Source organism: Pleuronectes platessa, chromosome 18, assembly GCF_947347685.1.
Source record: "Pleuronectes platessa chromosome 18, fPlePla1.1, whole genome shotgun sequence".
NCBI classification, from domain to species: domain Eukaryota; kingdom Metazoa; phylum Chordata; class Actinopteri; order Pleuronectiformes; family Pleuronectidae; genus Pleuronectes; species Pleuronectes platessa.
The window spans coordinates 7,483,508-7,498,438 of record NC_070643.1 but is presented as its reverse complement, the minus strand read 5'-3'; the positions used below and the strand labels follow the sequence as shown (position 1 = coordinate 7,498,438).

At 42.6% G+C, this 14,931-nt stretch overlaps 1 protein-coding gene across 3 annotated transcripts in view; it reads right to left on the bottom strand.

Annotated features, from left to right (window-relative positions):
• The window catches only part of adcy2b (adenylate cyclase 2b (brain)), a 45,754-nt gene that overhangs the window by 12,924 nt on the left and 17,899 nt on the right, over positions 1–14,931 (bottom strand). For 2 of the 3 annotated variants that reach the window (XM_053447392.1, XM_053447393.1), the window contains exons 5-15: positions 13,980–14,128; positions 12,489–12,600; positions 11,086–11,213; positions 9,687–9,845; positions 8,834–8,966; positions 4,758–4,934; positions 4,619–4,659; positions 4,444–4,524; positions 3,506–3,575; positions 2,661–2,758; positions 1,864–1,948 (exon numbers count right to left, since the gene is read on the bottom strand). In XM_053447392.1, coding sequence (XP_053303367.1) covers positions 1,864–1,948; positions 2,661–2,758; positions 3,506–3,575; positions 4,444–4,524; positions 4,619–4,659; positions 4,758–4,934; positions 8,834–8,966; positions 9,687–9,845; positions 11,086–11,213; positions 12,489–12,600; positions 13,980–14,128 — 1,233 coding nt within the window. The remainder of the gene's footprint in view (positions 1–1,863; positions 1,949–2,660; positions 2,759–3,505; positions 3,576–4,443; positions 4,525–4,618; positions 4,660–4,757; positions 4,935–8,833; positions 8,967–9,686; positions 9,846–11,085; positions 11,214–12,488; positions 12,601–13,979; positions 14,129–14,931) is intronic. The other variant, XM_053447394.1, reaches the window with a different exon arrangement.

Here is a 14,931-nt window from a genome sequence, read left to right as displayed (position 1 = left end):
AGAGAGAGAGAGAGAGAGAGAGAGAGAGAGGGAATGATTAGAGGATGATGAAAGTGGGTGAAGCAGTGGATGGACTCCATTTATTTCCGCTCATACTAATAGACAGCTGGCTCTCTTGCGACTCATATAAATATGAAGATACTGGCTCTGTGGAAATTTTTTAAAAGTCCCATTTGTTATATTTCTATTGTTCAGTTGATCTCATTATATTTCAGCAGATCAAACCAGGACCAAGGCTCATCTATCACACACATGTCCAACTCTGTAGTTGCTTCTCCCTCGTCTGTTACTAGAAGGTTATCCTGGTTATCCATGTTCGCTCTAGGCGCTCTAGCAGGGACCTCGCACCAGGAAGGAGAACTTGGCTTAGTGACACTAGAATATGACTTTCAGATGTAAAAACAATACCCATCTGTTGACTTGTTGACATTCTGTGTGCAGATATTCCCTCTGATCCTTGTTTAACAGAGTGAGTTTTACGTCTTACATTTTCTGAGCACTTGCATATTTCTTATTTCCGCTCCTTCTACGAGCAACAGTTCCACTCATCTGACCTTAAAAGACACGGATTAAGAAATGGGTTTGATCACAATAACCCTGCGTAATGCACAATTTCACAGATGAACAGAGCGCCTCCTGTAACTTTAACATGCCTCGTTAAAGATGACTTACACGAACCTGCCCAGGAGCATCGAGCTTAAGCACTGAGAATGTAAGACACGGCCTCTCATTACACAGTGGGGTGCTCCTTCACCAGTGACCACAGCAGTATTTACTGAGAACACATTGAGTGTGAAATTGATGGTTAGTCCAAACTCATCAAACATGATCGATCTATCTCTCTCTCTCTCTCTCTCTCTCTCTCTCTCTCTCTCTCTCTCTCTCTCTCTCTCTCTCTCTCTCTCTCTCTCTGTGTATGCAGCTGATATCGGGGTCAGGACAGACCCCTGGTTATTTATATACTCCCACTTAATTAGAGGTGACCCACTTACTTGGTGTCATGACTCTCTTGAGGAGAAGGAAAAGAAAAATGGGCAAAGGGGGGAGAAATCATTCATTGATAGTCCATAACACACTTGTGACAAGTAGCTGTCGCAGCTCGGTAACAAGCCCCATCTCTCCACTTCACAACACAATGCCGGTGAATGGAAGAATTATTGTACAGCCGGCAGAAAGAACAGTTTAAACCTTATATCTACTGGCTGCAGCTGTCGCCATATTCCAAGAGCAACAAAAAGTCAAGAAACAACTGATTATCCCCCGTCCGAAAACGCCCTCTCTATTTCTTAAGTATAGAACAAATAATTTTACAGTAAAAAGTAACATTATATTGAAATGTTTGCTTAGCGACACAACCCTCCACGCCAGACCACAATTGAACAGAAACCATGAAGTTGACAATCTAGTTGAGCTCATTTAAAAATAAAAAAAGGGGGGTTTCTTTCCTGGATTGTATTTGGTGATATATATTAAGGTTGAGTGATAACTGATACATGCAAAATCTCACACCCGAGACAATTAGCACATAAATAATGGAAAAGAAAATATTTTTTTAAAATCTAAATCGAGGCAAAACAACTATAAAAAAAAAACTAATGTGCACATAATTCTACATAAAACATGTTCAGGAGAGAGGTTGCTGAAATCTTGGAAAAAAGTAAGTGGAGTAATGCATGAAAGTATAAAGACAACTACACTGAGCTCTTAAGAATGAATGGTGTCAAATGTATTGACACTTTGAATAACCTGGCAAGTATGTGCTGTGAGTGTTAACCTGTCATTTACTTATCTTACTTTACATATTCTATCCCCAAGCACAGATTTAGCAACGACACATGAATGAAATTGTGTGTGTAAACCCACCAGAATGTGACCAGCAAAACAAAGGAGCAGGATCAGAGCCAGCAGCAGGAATGCCAGGCCAAAGGAGATCCCCAGCACAGCAGTTCTGTAACACACACACACACACACACACACACACACACACACACACACACACACACACACACACACACACACACACACACATAAACACACTACTTTAAATCCTCTTGGCACCTCTTGGCCTGCTGCTGTTACATCCAGACTCATAATTGTAAAGAAGGTCCTAACATGTTCTACCCCAGACATGTAATTAATTTACAATGACTAAGCAGAACAGTGGATTGTATAGCAGTACAATGTGTGTATGTTTTCTGAGGAGGAACCCAGCACATGTGATTTAAGGATCCCTGCCATAAAACAGATGCCGCCATGTCTGAACTTGCACAGCGATGCTGCGACAAACTGAGCGAAGATAAAGAGAGTGAGACAGAGGTGAATTAGAAAATCAATGGCCTCTCAGATGCCGAATTACACCTCTGGTTCCCAGGAGCAGTAAATTAGCAAGGCCGTGAATTTCTCTCTTTGCAATTAAAGAGAAGGCAACACTTTGATTCACCTCATCTATAATGACTAGCAGACACGGTGCCCCTTCATCTCGACCTGCTTTTTAGCATTCAGCCTCCTGCTCCCCTGCCTCTTTCATTCTCAGCGCTGCCTTGTTGATGAGACAGCTGGCGTCAAATGGCTTCCTCACATCAACCCGCCGCCACAGCTGGAGTCGGCTGATGCCACGGGGGAATGTGCCCTGTAATCTCCGTGAAGGGGTGCAGACTTACTTAGGCAAGACGAGGACCTGCACGATGAATATGCAGCAGAAGATGAGGCAGGCGCAGGTGACGTAGTACTTGAAGGCTGGTAACGTGGTGGATCTGTACTGTTGAGAGACGATAAGGCAAAAGAAAAAATTGGGAAGTTGCCTAAAAGTATGACACACAACCGCCGCTTTCAGACATGCACTGAACTCCAGATCATCTCCGTGGCAATCTGTGGAGGGGCTGTATGTGAGAAGGCAAATGTAAGCAAATTGAGTTTCTCCTGGCAGCTCAGTAAAAAACTGTCAACATAAGCCCGAGTGGGAACACAAAGCGAGATCCACCGGAGGCTGACGTACGTGACAGATGAGAAAAAATGAAAACAACAAAACAAAAAGAAAACAAATACCTCAGGATGAATAGAAACACGTAGAAGACACCCACGAAGATGTCAAAAGAGCTTTTTGGTGTCAATGTGCTGCAAACAGAGACGTGTGATCTCGGCAGTGACAGTAATACGTTGCATCCTGGGAAAGTTCGGATTTAACTGTGCTGAACAACGACATGAGGCTGTGGGAAGAAGCAGCGGCGCAAGAGGCTACAGGAAAGTCAACATAAACAATGAGCCTCTAACATATAAAATACACTAGACTTATGTGGAGATTACATAAAGTATGACACACAAAATACATGTATCATACATTTTCAAGCATAAAATACAGGGTGTCCTATATGCTGCTGGCTGTGAATGTACAGCTGCAGCTTGTAGAGGCCAAAACTGACCCTGGTCTCACTGCCACTGGTGCGTTTGAATTGATTGGTTCTGCCTGTGAACAATGCTGGCTGCTGTTTGGTATGCCTTCACCTACCTCTTTCTCCAGCGCTTTGTTGTGGAAGAACAATGAGATCCTCTGGATGTCCTCAGATTTCAGCCACTGCCTGGAGACGCAGGTGAAACACACGTTCAGACATTACAGAGGGAACAAGGTTTTATGGTAGCATCCAAAAAGAGTTCCGTGAGTCGGACATTATAATACAACAAAAACAAACGGATGAACTGAACATGGACATTGTTTTTTTTTTATAACTTATTAACATTTCAAAGAAGCTTAGGAAAAGACATCACTTGTTGTTTTTTTCTTTTAGAAGAGCCAGCAAGCTTTTTATTTTTTCATGAATATGAATGGAAAAAATATGATAAATATGCTAATTATATCAATTTTTCCAGAAACACGTTGAAAATATCGTGCACTTCATATTTCTGTGTTGTCTGTGTGCATTTCAGAGAATAACTGTAATTTTGAAACTGGTTTTATTAATAAGCAGCCAAGGTGAAGAATGTTACTCTGTAGAGTGCATACCTTTACCAACAGCACTCAAATTCAATCAATCCATACCAAATTACACACAGTCATAGAAATCTGTCCTCTGAATCTACCAGATTTTTTTTGTCATCAAGGCCTCGAATATTTTTGGGGAGAAATTCTGCAAAAAGTTCCAAAACACCATTCTTAATCAAATCCTCACCCCAAAATTGGGTGGGTTCTCCCTTTGCCCATTACCCACTCTTACCCTTAGTTTCATTAAAATTGGTTTAGTTTTTTTGCATAATCCTGCAAATGTCAGACAAACAGTAATGAAAACACAACCTCCAAGGACAAGGTAACAAATTCTGTCCGCGGCTTATTTGCTCTTAACCCACTCTAAACCAAAGTTTGTTCTGATTTACTCGATTTAGGGAGAAGTATCTGTTAGTATGAGCATGATGAACAGGACCTGAGGCAGAAGAACAGCAGCCACGACTTACTTCTGGGAGTTGATGCCGTCGATGGTGCGAATCATCCGCTCGTTGAGCTCCTCCTCAAACCTCCTCCTCTGAGACTTGGACCTGCAAGTAAAGGAAACAGAGAATGAAAAATGTTCTCTTGTCTGGCAAAGATACCGTACATGTGTCGTGATTGCTCCTCGGCCGTGTGGCTCACCTTTCTCGTCGTTGGAAGTGATACTGCCCCATTGGAACGTCCTGAAACAGGAGTCACACCATGACTCTATCGATAACTGACACGTCTGAAATCTGTGTCCGTGTGTAGAGAAACAAAAGAGCGTTGGCGTTGTACTCACTGTGGTGTTGATCTTGCCATTGTCCGTGGTCATGCTGTCTCGGTGGTGGAGGTTGGCGAAGGGTTTGGCAGCTCCCCAGGACTCCAGGTATCGGGTCATCCTCACAGACGCCCTCATCTTTCCGCCTTCCAGGGAGGGACGAGAGCGAACGCCCAGCAGCGGACTGTGCCTCTCAGTCTGGATGAACCAAGAGACGAGGGATCATTGACATCGTGTAGAGATTTTGTCGCCAGTAACTGTGTAGCTGTGCCAACCCCTTAACCCTCAGGTTAGATTAGACTAGATTTCACTTTCACTTTGTTGTCAGAATCTCTTCTGAAATTTGTCGTGCATCCCAAGACGTCCATCGCCTCACATAAGAGCTCAAACTCTGATTGAACAATTTCACAGACTGAGGAACAAGAGTTCTTCTGTCTGCTCAGTCGAGTCTGTGGGACTCTGAATCTTCTGTTAGATGGCAGAAGCTGATATTTCTGGAATAAAACATGAGAGAGGTCAGATTTAATATTACCTGCCAGTGACAACACTCTGTGGTGTGTACTGCTTGAAAGCTTGAATCGAGCGGTTGACCCACAATCTTTGAGCAGATACGCAGCAGTGTTATCAGTCAGGCTTTAAAGTGCACTGAGTGACAACTGAACAATGCTCTGATTCCATACTGCATAACACTCAGGATGTTAGACAGGAAAAATAAAAAATATCTTGTTGGAGCTTGATACAAATTTAATCAATATGTGCAAAGCGGTGTCCACATAGATCCCCACATATTTGGCTGAGGAAACTTGTTCTATCTGTGTGCTTTGGACGGTCACACGTGGAGGATATCAGTTTATCTTGTAGTGGAAAAAATAACTAGATGTGGTTGAAACCTATTTTGTAGTTGAAAAGTAAGTTTTTGCAGACCTGTCTAAATACTTTAATGACCTGAAACCTTTATACCTTTTTATCACTCAGTTACTCTCCAAAGAACTGAATGCATGTCTGCTTATCTCCAAAGGAAAACGTATGTAAATCAGATTTCTGTGTTTTGATTCCTTTCTCGAACTGCGCCTACAGAACCAGTCTGAACCGGCTCAGGCAAACAACCTCAGTTCTCCTTTATTAGATCCTTGCATCTGACTGTCCTGCATCTTCACTCTGAGATCCCTGTGACTCTCTTTGTTGACCCTTTCTGCAGAAAGCCCCTATTAAAATACACAAAGACAAATTTGGTGTTCCGGCCTCTTGTGTTTGCAGATTTCCATCACAATCTGAAGACCAAATATTACTCCTTTTGTCTTCTTTGAATTAATAACAAGTGAGTTATTTTCACTCCACTCCACCAATCTATCTGTACGACACTGATGGATACTGGGGTAATCTTCAGGTCCCGACCAAAAAAAAAACAGTACAGTATCATCTGAAAACTTCAAAATAAAAGTACTCGGAATGTCAGATTTACAGTCATCTGTGTATAATGTGAAGATGACCTCACACAGCCCTGCGGTGCCCCTGACTCAGTGATGACGTGAGATGGGTATGTCCCGATTTACTTGAACTGTCTGTTCCCTGTTCTTACTTACAGAGTAAACAACATATGGCGGACATTAAGTTGAGAGTAGTGCAACAGGTAAGCGATAGACAATGTACACAAAGAATGATGGATGTAGAATAAATACGGCATGACTCTAGTGTGTGTTAATGAGCTGCTCTGTATGTTTACACTGTATAAGTGGTGCAATATAAAGTCGTGCAAAGAAATACAAGAGGATGTATCATGCACCTAATGTAGCCTGACACTTTATTTTGCAGTTAATATTGATGCCACGATTGAAATTTGTCTGCAAAATACTATGTCCTGCAAAAACTGAAAAACATGGTTGGTTCAATTTTATTATTTCCTATTGCATTTACACCAAATGCAATAAAAGAGAGGGACAGAGAAACCACGATAAGCTGATGTCAAAAGCTAAATACAACATGTTCGAACCTTTATTTCAGACAAAGCCGATCTTCACTGGGAAGATGGAAAAAAATCCCCATAACTGCAGTGCCCACACTGATCCCTGAGGTGCAGCAGTGTGGAGCTGGACCTCCACACGTCCTCTAGCTGTGTTCACACTCGGTGGGTGTAAAGTGAAAAGGACCCGGGCGCTTTGGGAACACTGATCTAATGACAGCCCTTGTCTTTTGTGACCCGCCTGTCAGTGTACTGGAGCTACCTGAAACACTTTCAGTCAAGAACAATGAGGCTCTCCATTTTCACATGTACGCGAGTGCTTCTCTCTGACGTCCAGCCCTCCACTCCTGCTCCACACGGCCCCGTACAGCAGAAGAAGTTTTTTTGGAGGGGTTTATTTCATGGTTAGAACCCCCCCCCCCCCCCTGGATGATTTACTCTTATTTCTGGAAGAGATCGATACTGACACCACATGACACAAAAGCCTGTGAGAATTGAAATAGACACTGTCTGAAACGGCTGTGCTACTTCCTGCGGGTGAACTGAACCGCTCTGACAGTGACAATCAATGACAATGACAGCGGAGATGACACCTCCTGTGATCCGTGCTCCGTATCTATCTTTGATCCATTCAGGGCTTCTTGAAAATGTCACAGCACACCCCACAGCCTTTTTCCAATATCAGATGGGATATTAGTAAGCCATCTCCGTTAAAGTAAACAGTAAAGGTCACAGAGCAGCGTCTTACTGTTTCTGTGGAGACGCCGTACCAGATGATAATGTTGTGCTGTGAGGAGAAAAAGCTAAAACACTAAAAATACCCAGAGGCTCGGGTTAGACCTAAAACTGTTGGTTTAGTTAATTGCTGTGGTCTGAGTGGAGCTGCAGTAAATCAGGTCTCTCTCCACAAATGTTGCAACTCTGCATTAATATGATCCCCAAAAAACAAGTTAAATGATGAATAAGCTAATATGCTAAGTATCAAACTCCCATGATGCACTGCAGAACAACACAGTATCTACTAAGAGTACAAACATTCTTCAATGCTCAATTCCAATGATTTCAACCTCTGACTGTATATAATTATTTGTGTATATATTGCATAGACGCAAGTACCTAAAACCTGCATTCTTCTCAAAATAAACATTTTCCTTAGGAGTTTAAGGTCTCATCTCTATGTTCAAGTGTTCTTCAACACAACTTGATGTCTATTTTGAAAAGTATGATCCCAGTTATAGGGTCAAGTAGCCGATAAAGCACAGGATCCACTGAAAAGCTGATTATCCTCCCACAATATAACAATATTTCTTCCCTTTACACGTTAAAGCTCGTTCCGTGCCATTGCTGAGTCGTGACTCTGCACTCAGAGAACTGTGAGTGAGTCAAGAAATGGGAGGGCATCACGCGAAAGCAGAAATTCCTTGGTCAAGCTCTACGGAGAGGAGTCAGAAGATGAAAAGAAGATGAAATGAGCACTAGAAGACCCTGTGGCGTTTTGTGTCACCGATGGCATTTCCATGGTTCACCTGAAATCTTAAGTGCCCTTTACTCTGCAGCAAATAGACGCCACTGTTGCAGTGAGAATTCCCAAGTCTGTGTGTAAGGCAGGAAGTGAACACAGGAAGCCTGAAGTAAGAGCAGGGAAGGTCTTACTGCGAATATTTAAGGGGGTGGGTGGTATTTTAGCGAAGTTACGGGGGGATTAGGAAGGCAGGACTCACACACACACACACACACACACACACACACACACACACACACACACAACACACACACACACACACACACACACACACACACACACACACACACACACACACACACACACACACACACACACACACACACAACCCAGTACTGTGAGAATCCTAAATTTTGTATTCATGCCACCAAAACATCTATATCACCAAATTCAGCAGTAGTTGTTTATTATTGGAAACTAAAGATATGTACTTTTCTCTGTGAATTAACAGAAATACTTTTAATTTTCACCATCAAAAATCTCGATACACTTGAATAATTCAAGGAATCAACGCTTAATATTCTTGTAACAGAAGTGGTTGGAAAACTGGAATAATTAGCATTTTTATTTCTATGATTTTCTCGAAATGGAAGCATGTCAGTGATGGTTTCTGACCTTAGGGTTGATGACCAGGTAGGTGACCACTCCATGCTCTTTCAGGTAGAAGTCTCGGACCTGTCCTTCTCCAGGCTCCACCTTGTACGAGCCCTTCAGATGCTCCAACGTCACTGAGGAGATGTGGACCCTCCTGAACACGAGACAGGACGGGGGACCACGGGATAGATGTTGACAGGTTAAAAAACTTTGTCTGACTTAATGGACACTGACTTGCAATTCTCTCTTTCGAAGTGTGTTTGCTACCCCTGCAAATGGATGGATGGAGAAGTGCATATGTTTTTTCAGCTGCCATTCCTTTCAGCGAGTATAAGAACAGACGAACCATTAGCAGCCCAGTGGGACAATGTGGTGCCACTGGAGAGTTTATGTATCATCAGTGCAGCACACACAGAACCACCAGCCAATTTCTCCCCTGCTTGTTACAGTGTGAGGATGAAGGACCTATACACGTAGAGCTGAGTGGTCAAATGAGGAGGGATAATTGATTTAAGTACTGAGAATAAAAGGAGAGATATCTCAAGCGGATACCTCTGGAGACAGAGCGGGTGGTTCACTCACCAGAGAGTCTGCGTTTCGATCCCAGTCTACTGAAGTGTCCTTGGGCAAGATAGTGAACCCAAAATTGACAGTGATGTGTGAAAGAGAAAGTGCTGCACATTGATGCACTGTAGTAATGTGGGTGTGAATGAGTGAATAGTGCTTTGAGTTCTCATAGAGGTGAGAAAAGATATACATTTATATATATGTATATATTTATATATTTTCCTTAAACTATATACGTATATATATTCTCCTCTGGAGCCACGTTAACGTTCACACACAGACCTTTATGTTATTGATCATATCTCACCCCGGCACACCTCCTGCCTCCATATGATTGGCTAGCGTTACATCATGTGACCACACATCGTACTGCCACTTCCGGAGGCCAATCACACCACAGAGGACGTTCCCGGAATGAACACCAACACGCATGTTGATATCGACCCCAGTGGCATCTCGGACCTTCCTGTGAAGAGAACAGGAGAAGGAGAAGTCATTAAACACTGGATTTAATTTGTACTTTTCTCTGGTAAATGTTTGTCTGGTCCAAAAAATGAAAGGTGCGGCAAAAGACTTGTTCTCTTGTTTGTAATTTAGAAAAGAGGGAGATTTAGCAGAAAAGCGAATGTGAATTATGTTTTTGATCTCATTGTATGTGAGATGCAGAACACATCTCCCTTTCATTAATATAATTATTATTATATGTATAACAAATACTTAGTTCAACATTTTGAAACGTATGCTTCACTTTCTCTCCGACAGTGAGATCAATCACAAACAAAGTATTAAGCATAGTTAGCCTAGCTTAGCATAAACACTGGACAGTGTAAGCTTGAAAACCCCGTAACTCACAATAATTCACACATTGTATATTGTTTATGTAAAATTAAAAAAGTCAGATTATGAGTTTTTTGATATGTGTAATTATCAACATGTTAAACATCTGTGATTTTAGTAGTAAAGATAGTTTTGTACGTCTAGATTACCATGTTAAGATTGGTCTTCACCATTGATCCCAGAAACCATTGATTTGCGGCATGTGTCACGATTCACTGTTTCCTCAATAAATTTATCTCGTCAGGGTAAAAAATCGGGTCTGATTTTGATTGAAAGTTCGGAGCTGGCAAGTCAACATAACAGACAGTTTAGAGATTTAAATCTGTAGAACTACTGCAAATATTTCCACGAAACGTGCTGGGAGGATGCAGTATGGGTCTGGGAAAAATATTAATATAGATACATTTTGGTGCGGATTAAGGTATTTCTTAAAGATAAGACATCTTACAACATTTCATGGATCTTGGTAAAAAAAATCTGGCACATTAAGGGGACTAGTATCTATGAGTAAGTGGTATTTGGTGAAGCTTGACTGAATTTAAGGGGACTGCCGGGCCTTAGCGAAAGCTCATACTCTGCTGAGTGGCATTCTCGTTTGTTTGAATTATTTATTTGGTCTGTCAGTAGGCTTATCATATTGCATCCACATTGTGTTTACTCTGGAATTCAAACAGAGCTGAAATCAAGTCTGGCATTCCTTCTGCTCAATCTGTCTGACAGGCATGTGTTTGTTTGTGTTTCTGGTTGTGTTTGTTTGAGGGAGAGAGAGAGAGAGAGAGAGAGAGAGAGAGAGAGAGAGAGAGAGAGAGAGAGAGAGAGAGAGAGAGAGAGAGAGAGAGAGAGAGAGAGGGGGAGAGCTGGTATTTTACTTGATGGCCTCACACATATCCAGGCCCATCTTCACACAGTTCCTGGCGTGGTGAGGCAGAGACTCAGGCAGACCAGACACACAGTAGTAACAATCTCCAAGGATCTTGATTCGCATGCACTCGTTTTCCTGAGATAGAGAAAGAAAAAAGAGGGGATGATGGCAGAAATGTACCTTTAAAACTTTCTGATCCAGGACCATAATTAGCTATGGTTAAGTGCTTTATTTAAAGAATGACATTTTTCATGCTCTTCACCTCCGCAGAAACCTCACATCGACACAGTCACATCCATTGAGCCCAAAATCCTGCGCCCACACACATAACGCATTAGCTGTTATTCCACATGTGGGATGTGTGACTGCTCATCGCTGGACCGGGGTTTATGTAACTGTGGTTTCGTCAGGCAGAAGGACAGAGCTGCTGGACACAGAGCTGAGATAGCCTGACTCAACTGCTTGAACCCGATAAGCTGAGAACCCACGGGACCGCCAGATACACTCCGACCAGCCCACACTGCTACGACCTGCAGCCGTTAACACGCACATGGACCCTCTGTGGAGGTCCGGCACGGAGGCCGACTGTAGCCGCCGGACAGAAAACCACATCCACTTCAAGGTCATGCTTCATGTGATTGACAGAATAACATGGACCATGTTCTCTCCTGCTGGTTGTCATGTAACTGAGCCAATTTGAGCATTTCAAATGTAAGACACAAACCCGAGAAAGGAAAAACACAATATTTGACGTCGTTACCATCCTTTATTTCTCCATTAAATCAAATGACATCTTGATTAAAATATCAGACAGTGACGTCAGACGGACAGGGTTGCAATCGTGGATGGGAGTTATTTGCTGGGCTCTACTGCTCGAGATATTAAAGGATATTTGTTGCTTGGTTTCCAAGGCCAGTGGTTTATTTATCCACGATCCATAAATGAAATCTGACTGAGCCTCGCAAAGACCGTAACCTTCTTAATAAAACCTTAAACTGGAAATGAAAGGGGTTAAGTTAATGAAGTTTAAATGGGAAATTCTTGTCTCCTTGAATTTTTCATTCTACTCAGAGGCTGCAGCTCGTGGTGGGGCCGTATTAAAGTGCATTATTCTGGAGAGTGATTCCAATATTTTCTCTACCTCATTCATGAACAGGATATTGCAACCCAATACAAGACTGCACCAAAGTACAGCCTCCGACATCACAAGAGAGATGAATAAACACTTCTTTAGCATAGAGGGATTTTTACAGGGTTATGATCAAATATTATTTCCTGAGAGATTGGTCAACCCTGGACTGAAAACTTATGACCGTCCTCTAACGGCCTAAACATTCGGGATTCTTACTTTCCCCACTGTCTCATAAATTTCTGCTGGGAACCGCATAAATGAAGTTGCCTTGAGCTTACCTTTGCAATCTGGTCAAACTTGCCGAACAGTTCATTCAGCATATGCACCAGTTCACCTGGCGAGCAGTCACTGGCCAGCCGGGTGAAGCCCACAATGTCGGCATACAGAATGCTGCAGAGAACAAGAAGAACCAACAAACAGGACAGTTAATGACACTCCGCTGAATAACACAACAGCATAGAATGAAACAATTCATTGCATACCTAGATTTCCATTGTCCTCTAGTGGGAGAGGCATAACGTTTATCAGCCATGGGGGGCACTTTATTAGCAGAGCATCATGGGTGTGGAGGATTTGACGTACTTGATGTAATTGCTTTGAATTAACTTGAATACAGTATTGTTCTCTATAAAACCATTGGGGTTTTATTGAGTACTTTTACTACGGTGGTGGCTATAAAGCATTGAGGGCAACTGAGGGACGTGTTTGGCCTTGGCAAATCAGTACTCATGGTCTCGTGGAAATAATATAGCACAAATCATTGCGCTGGTAGTGTAGCTAACTTATCTGGACATGAACCAAATCTGGTTTTCTGGTATACTGAAGACTATCTCATTGATTTGTTAAACTTGAAAAAATATAGTTTTTAAGCTGACGTATCCATTAAAGACACTAGTGCAGTGCACGTATGTTTGGAATGGGCTGTTTGTTCATCCTGTTGTGATGCTAGTTGCAGTTTTTCAGTCCTCAGAACCCTGAAGCTGCTCCACCACTGCTGCACTGAGAGCTGTTCACCTGTATGTTCAAGGTTCACTGAAGCTCGACTTAGTACACAGAACCCTGAACTGGAGAACTGGAGACTCTCTATCTGAATAGTATGAGTAGGAAGAGCCGAGCAGAGCCACACAGCCACCTGTCCTTGAGTGTCATTTCTTTTGTTCTGGGTGGATTGCCCTCTTCACTGTGAGCTGGGCCATGTGAGAATCTGTTATTATTGGAGGGATAATAGGCAGATCAGCCTGAGGACACACACACGGACACACATGCACTGTCACACGCACACCTGAGGCCCACTTAACAGAGACACTCTGTTTCTCCTGTGATGGAAAACAGGTTTTTAGAGGACATTCTCCAGAGAGACTCTTGTGCTAAGCCTGGATTTGTGTACTCTGCCTTGTTTTTATGAACCCCCACAGTATGAAATTCTCAATCCAGAACAAAAAAACACAGGCCTCTCTTCATTTGGCAAAGTGACCTCAGAGTACAATTAAGGTGGATTAGCCTGAATTTGGCCATGCCAGGGAAAAACAACAAGGCGCTGGGGTGAAGAGAAGATGACGAGAAAGCAAATGAGGGGAAATCAGAGGAGATAATGGGGAGGGGAGTATTGGGTATAGGTGAAATCCAAAAGGTTGAGTAGGTAGAGAGCATGGAGGACAAAAGAAGACAAGGAAAGAGCAGTGGAGAAGGGGAGGACAAGATGGTATAGGAGCAATGAAGCGCCGCGATTAGAGCGGGGAGAGGTACAGATAAAGGCGGAGGAACCGAACCTGACATTGGTGTGCCGCTGCACATAGAGGTTGTGGAAGTTGTTGGTGCTCTCAGTTCGGCCAAAGTTGGGTCCCTGCAGCCTCTGGATGATCTCGTCTTTCATCACTCTGGCTATGTGAGCTGGCAGCAGGGACAAAAGTAAACGCTCCTGCAGACAGAGAGGGGAGAAGGGAAGGAATGAAAAGCCAGAGAGGGCAGAGTAGTGTCTTGACATGATCGGAACTGGTATAAAGTGCGGCTCTATACACATGAACACATTAATGCAGTATTGTGTTCATGTATATAAATCTGCACTTTATACCAGTTTATGAACCAAATATATATTCCTGATGATATTTAACATCCCCCCCCCCCATCCCCTTAATTAGTCGGGGCTAATTTTCAGGCACCGAGCACAGGAAACGACTGAGGCACAGAAAATATCTTCATTATTAAATGCAGCATGGCAGAGAAAAGCAATGGAACGTGTTCTCTTCATTTATTCACGGTTCATGATTTTAAGTTTGCCTATTAGATGATTCAGAGGTGATTAAAGTGAACATTAAGGAAACATTCACTGTGATATTCACCTGTTAATGATTATTTTATTCAATCATTAATTCCCAAAATGCAATTTAACCACCGCCAGAGGCAGCGCACAAATTCAGTCAAAGGTTGGAAATATATTAATATCATTATTTAAGAGTGTGGTCTTTCAGTTAGAGTCAGGACGTATTGATTTCGCAAACTTACTTTCACTTTTTTTTGTGCAAACCAGTCTGTTAAAATTCCCCAACCGATAAGAAACGAGAGCAGACGTTTCAGTACGGACAGAAGCAGCGTGAGCGCAAGGAGAAGAATCGAAGCTGGAGCGCTGTTTGAGCACAAGCAGGGGCATTTAGAGTGCGAGCGCCAGGGTTTTGAGTGAAAGAATCGCAAAGTCTGAACATGAAATCAACAAGTTCTGCTCTC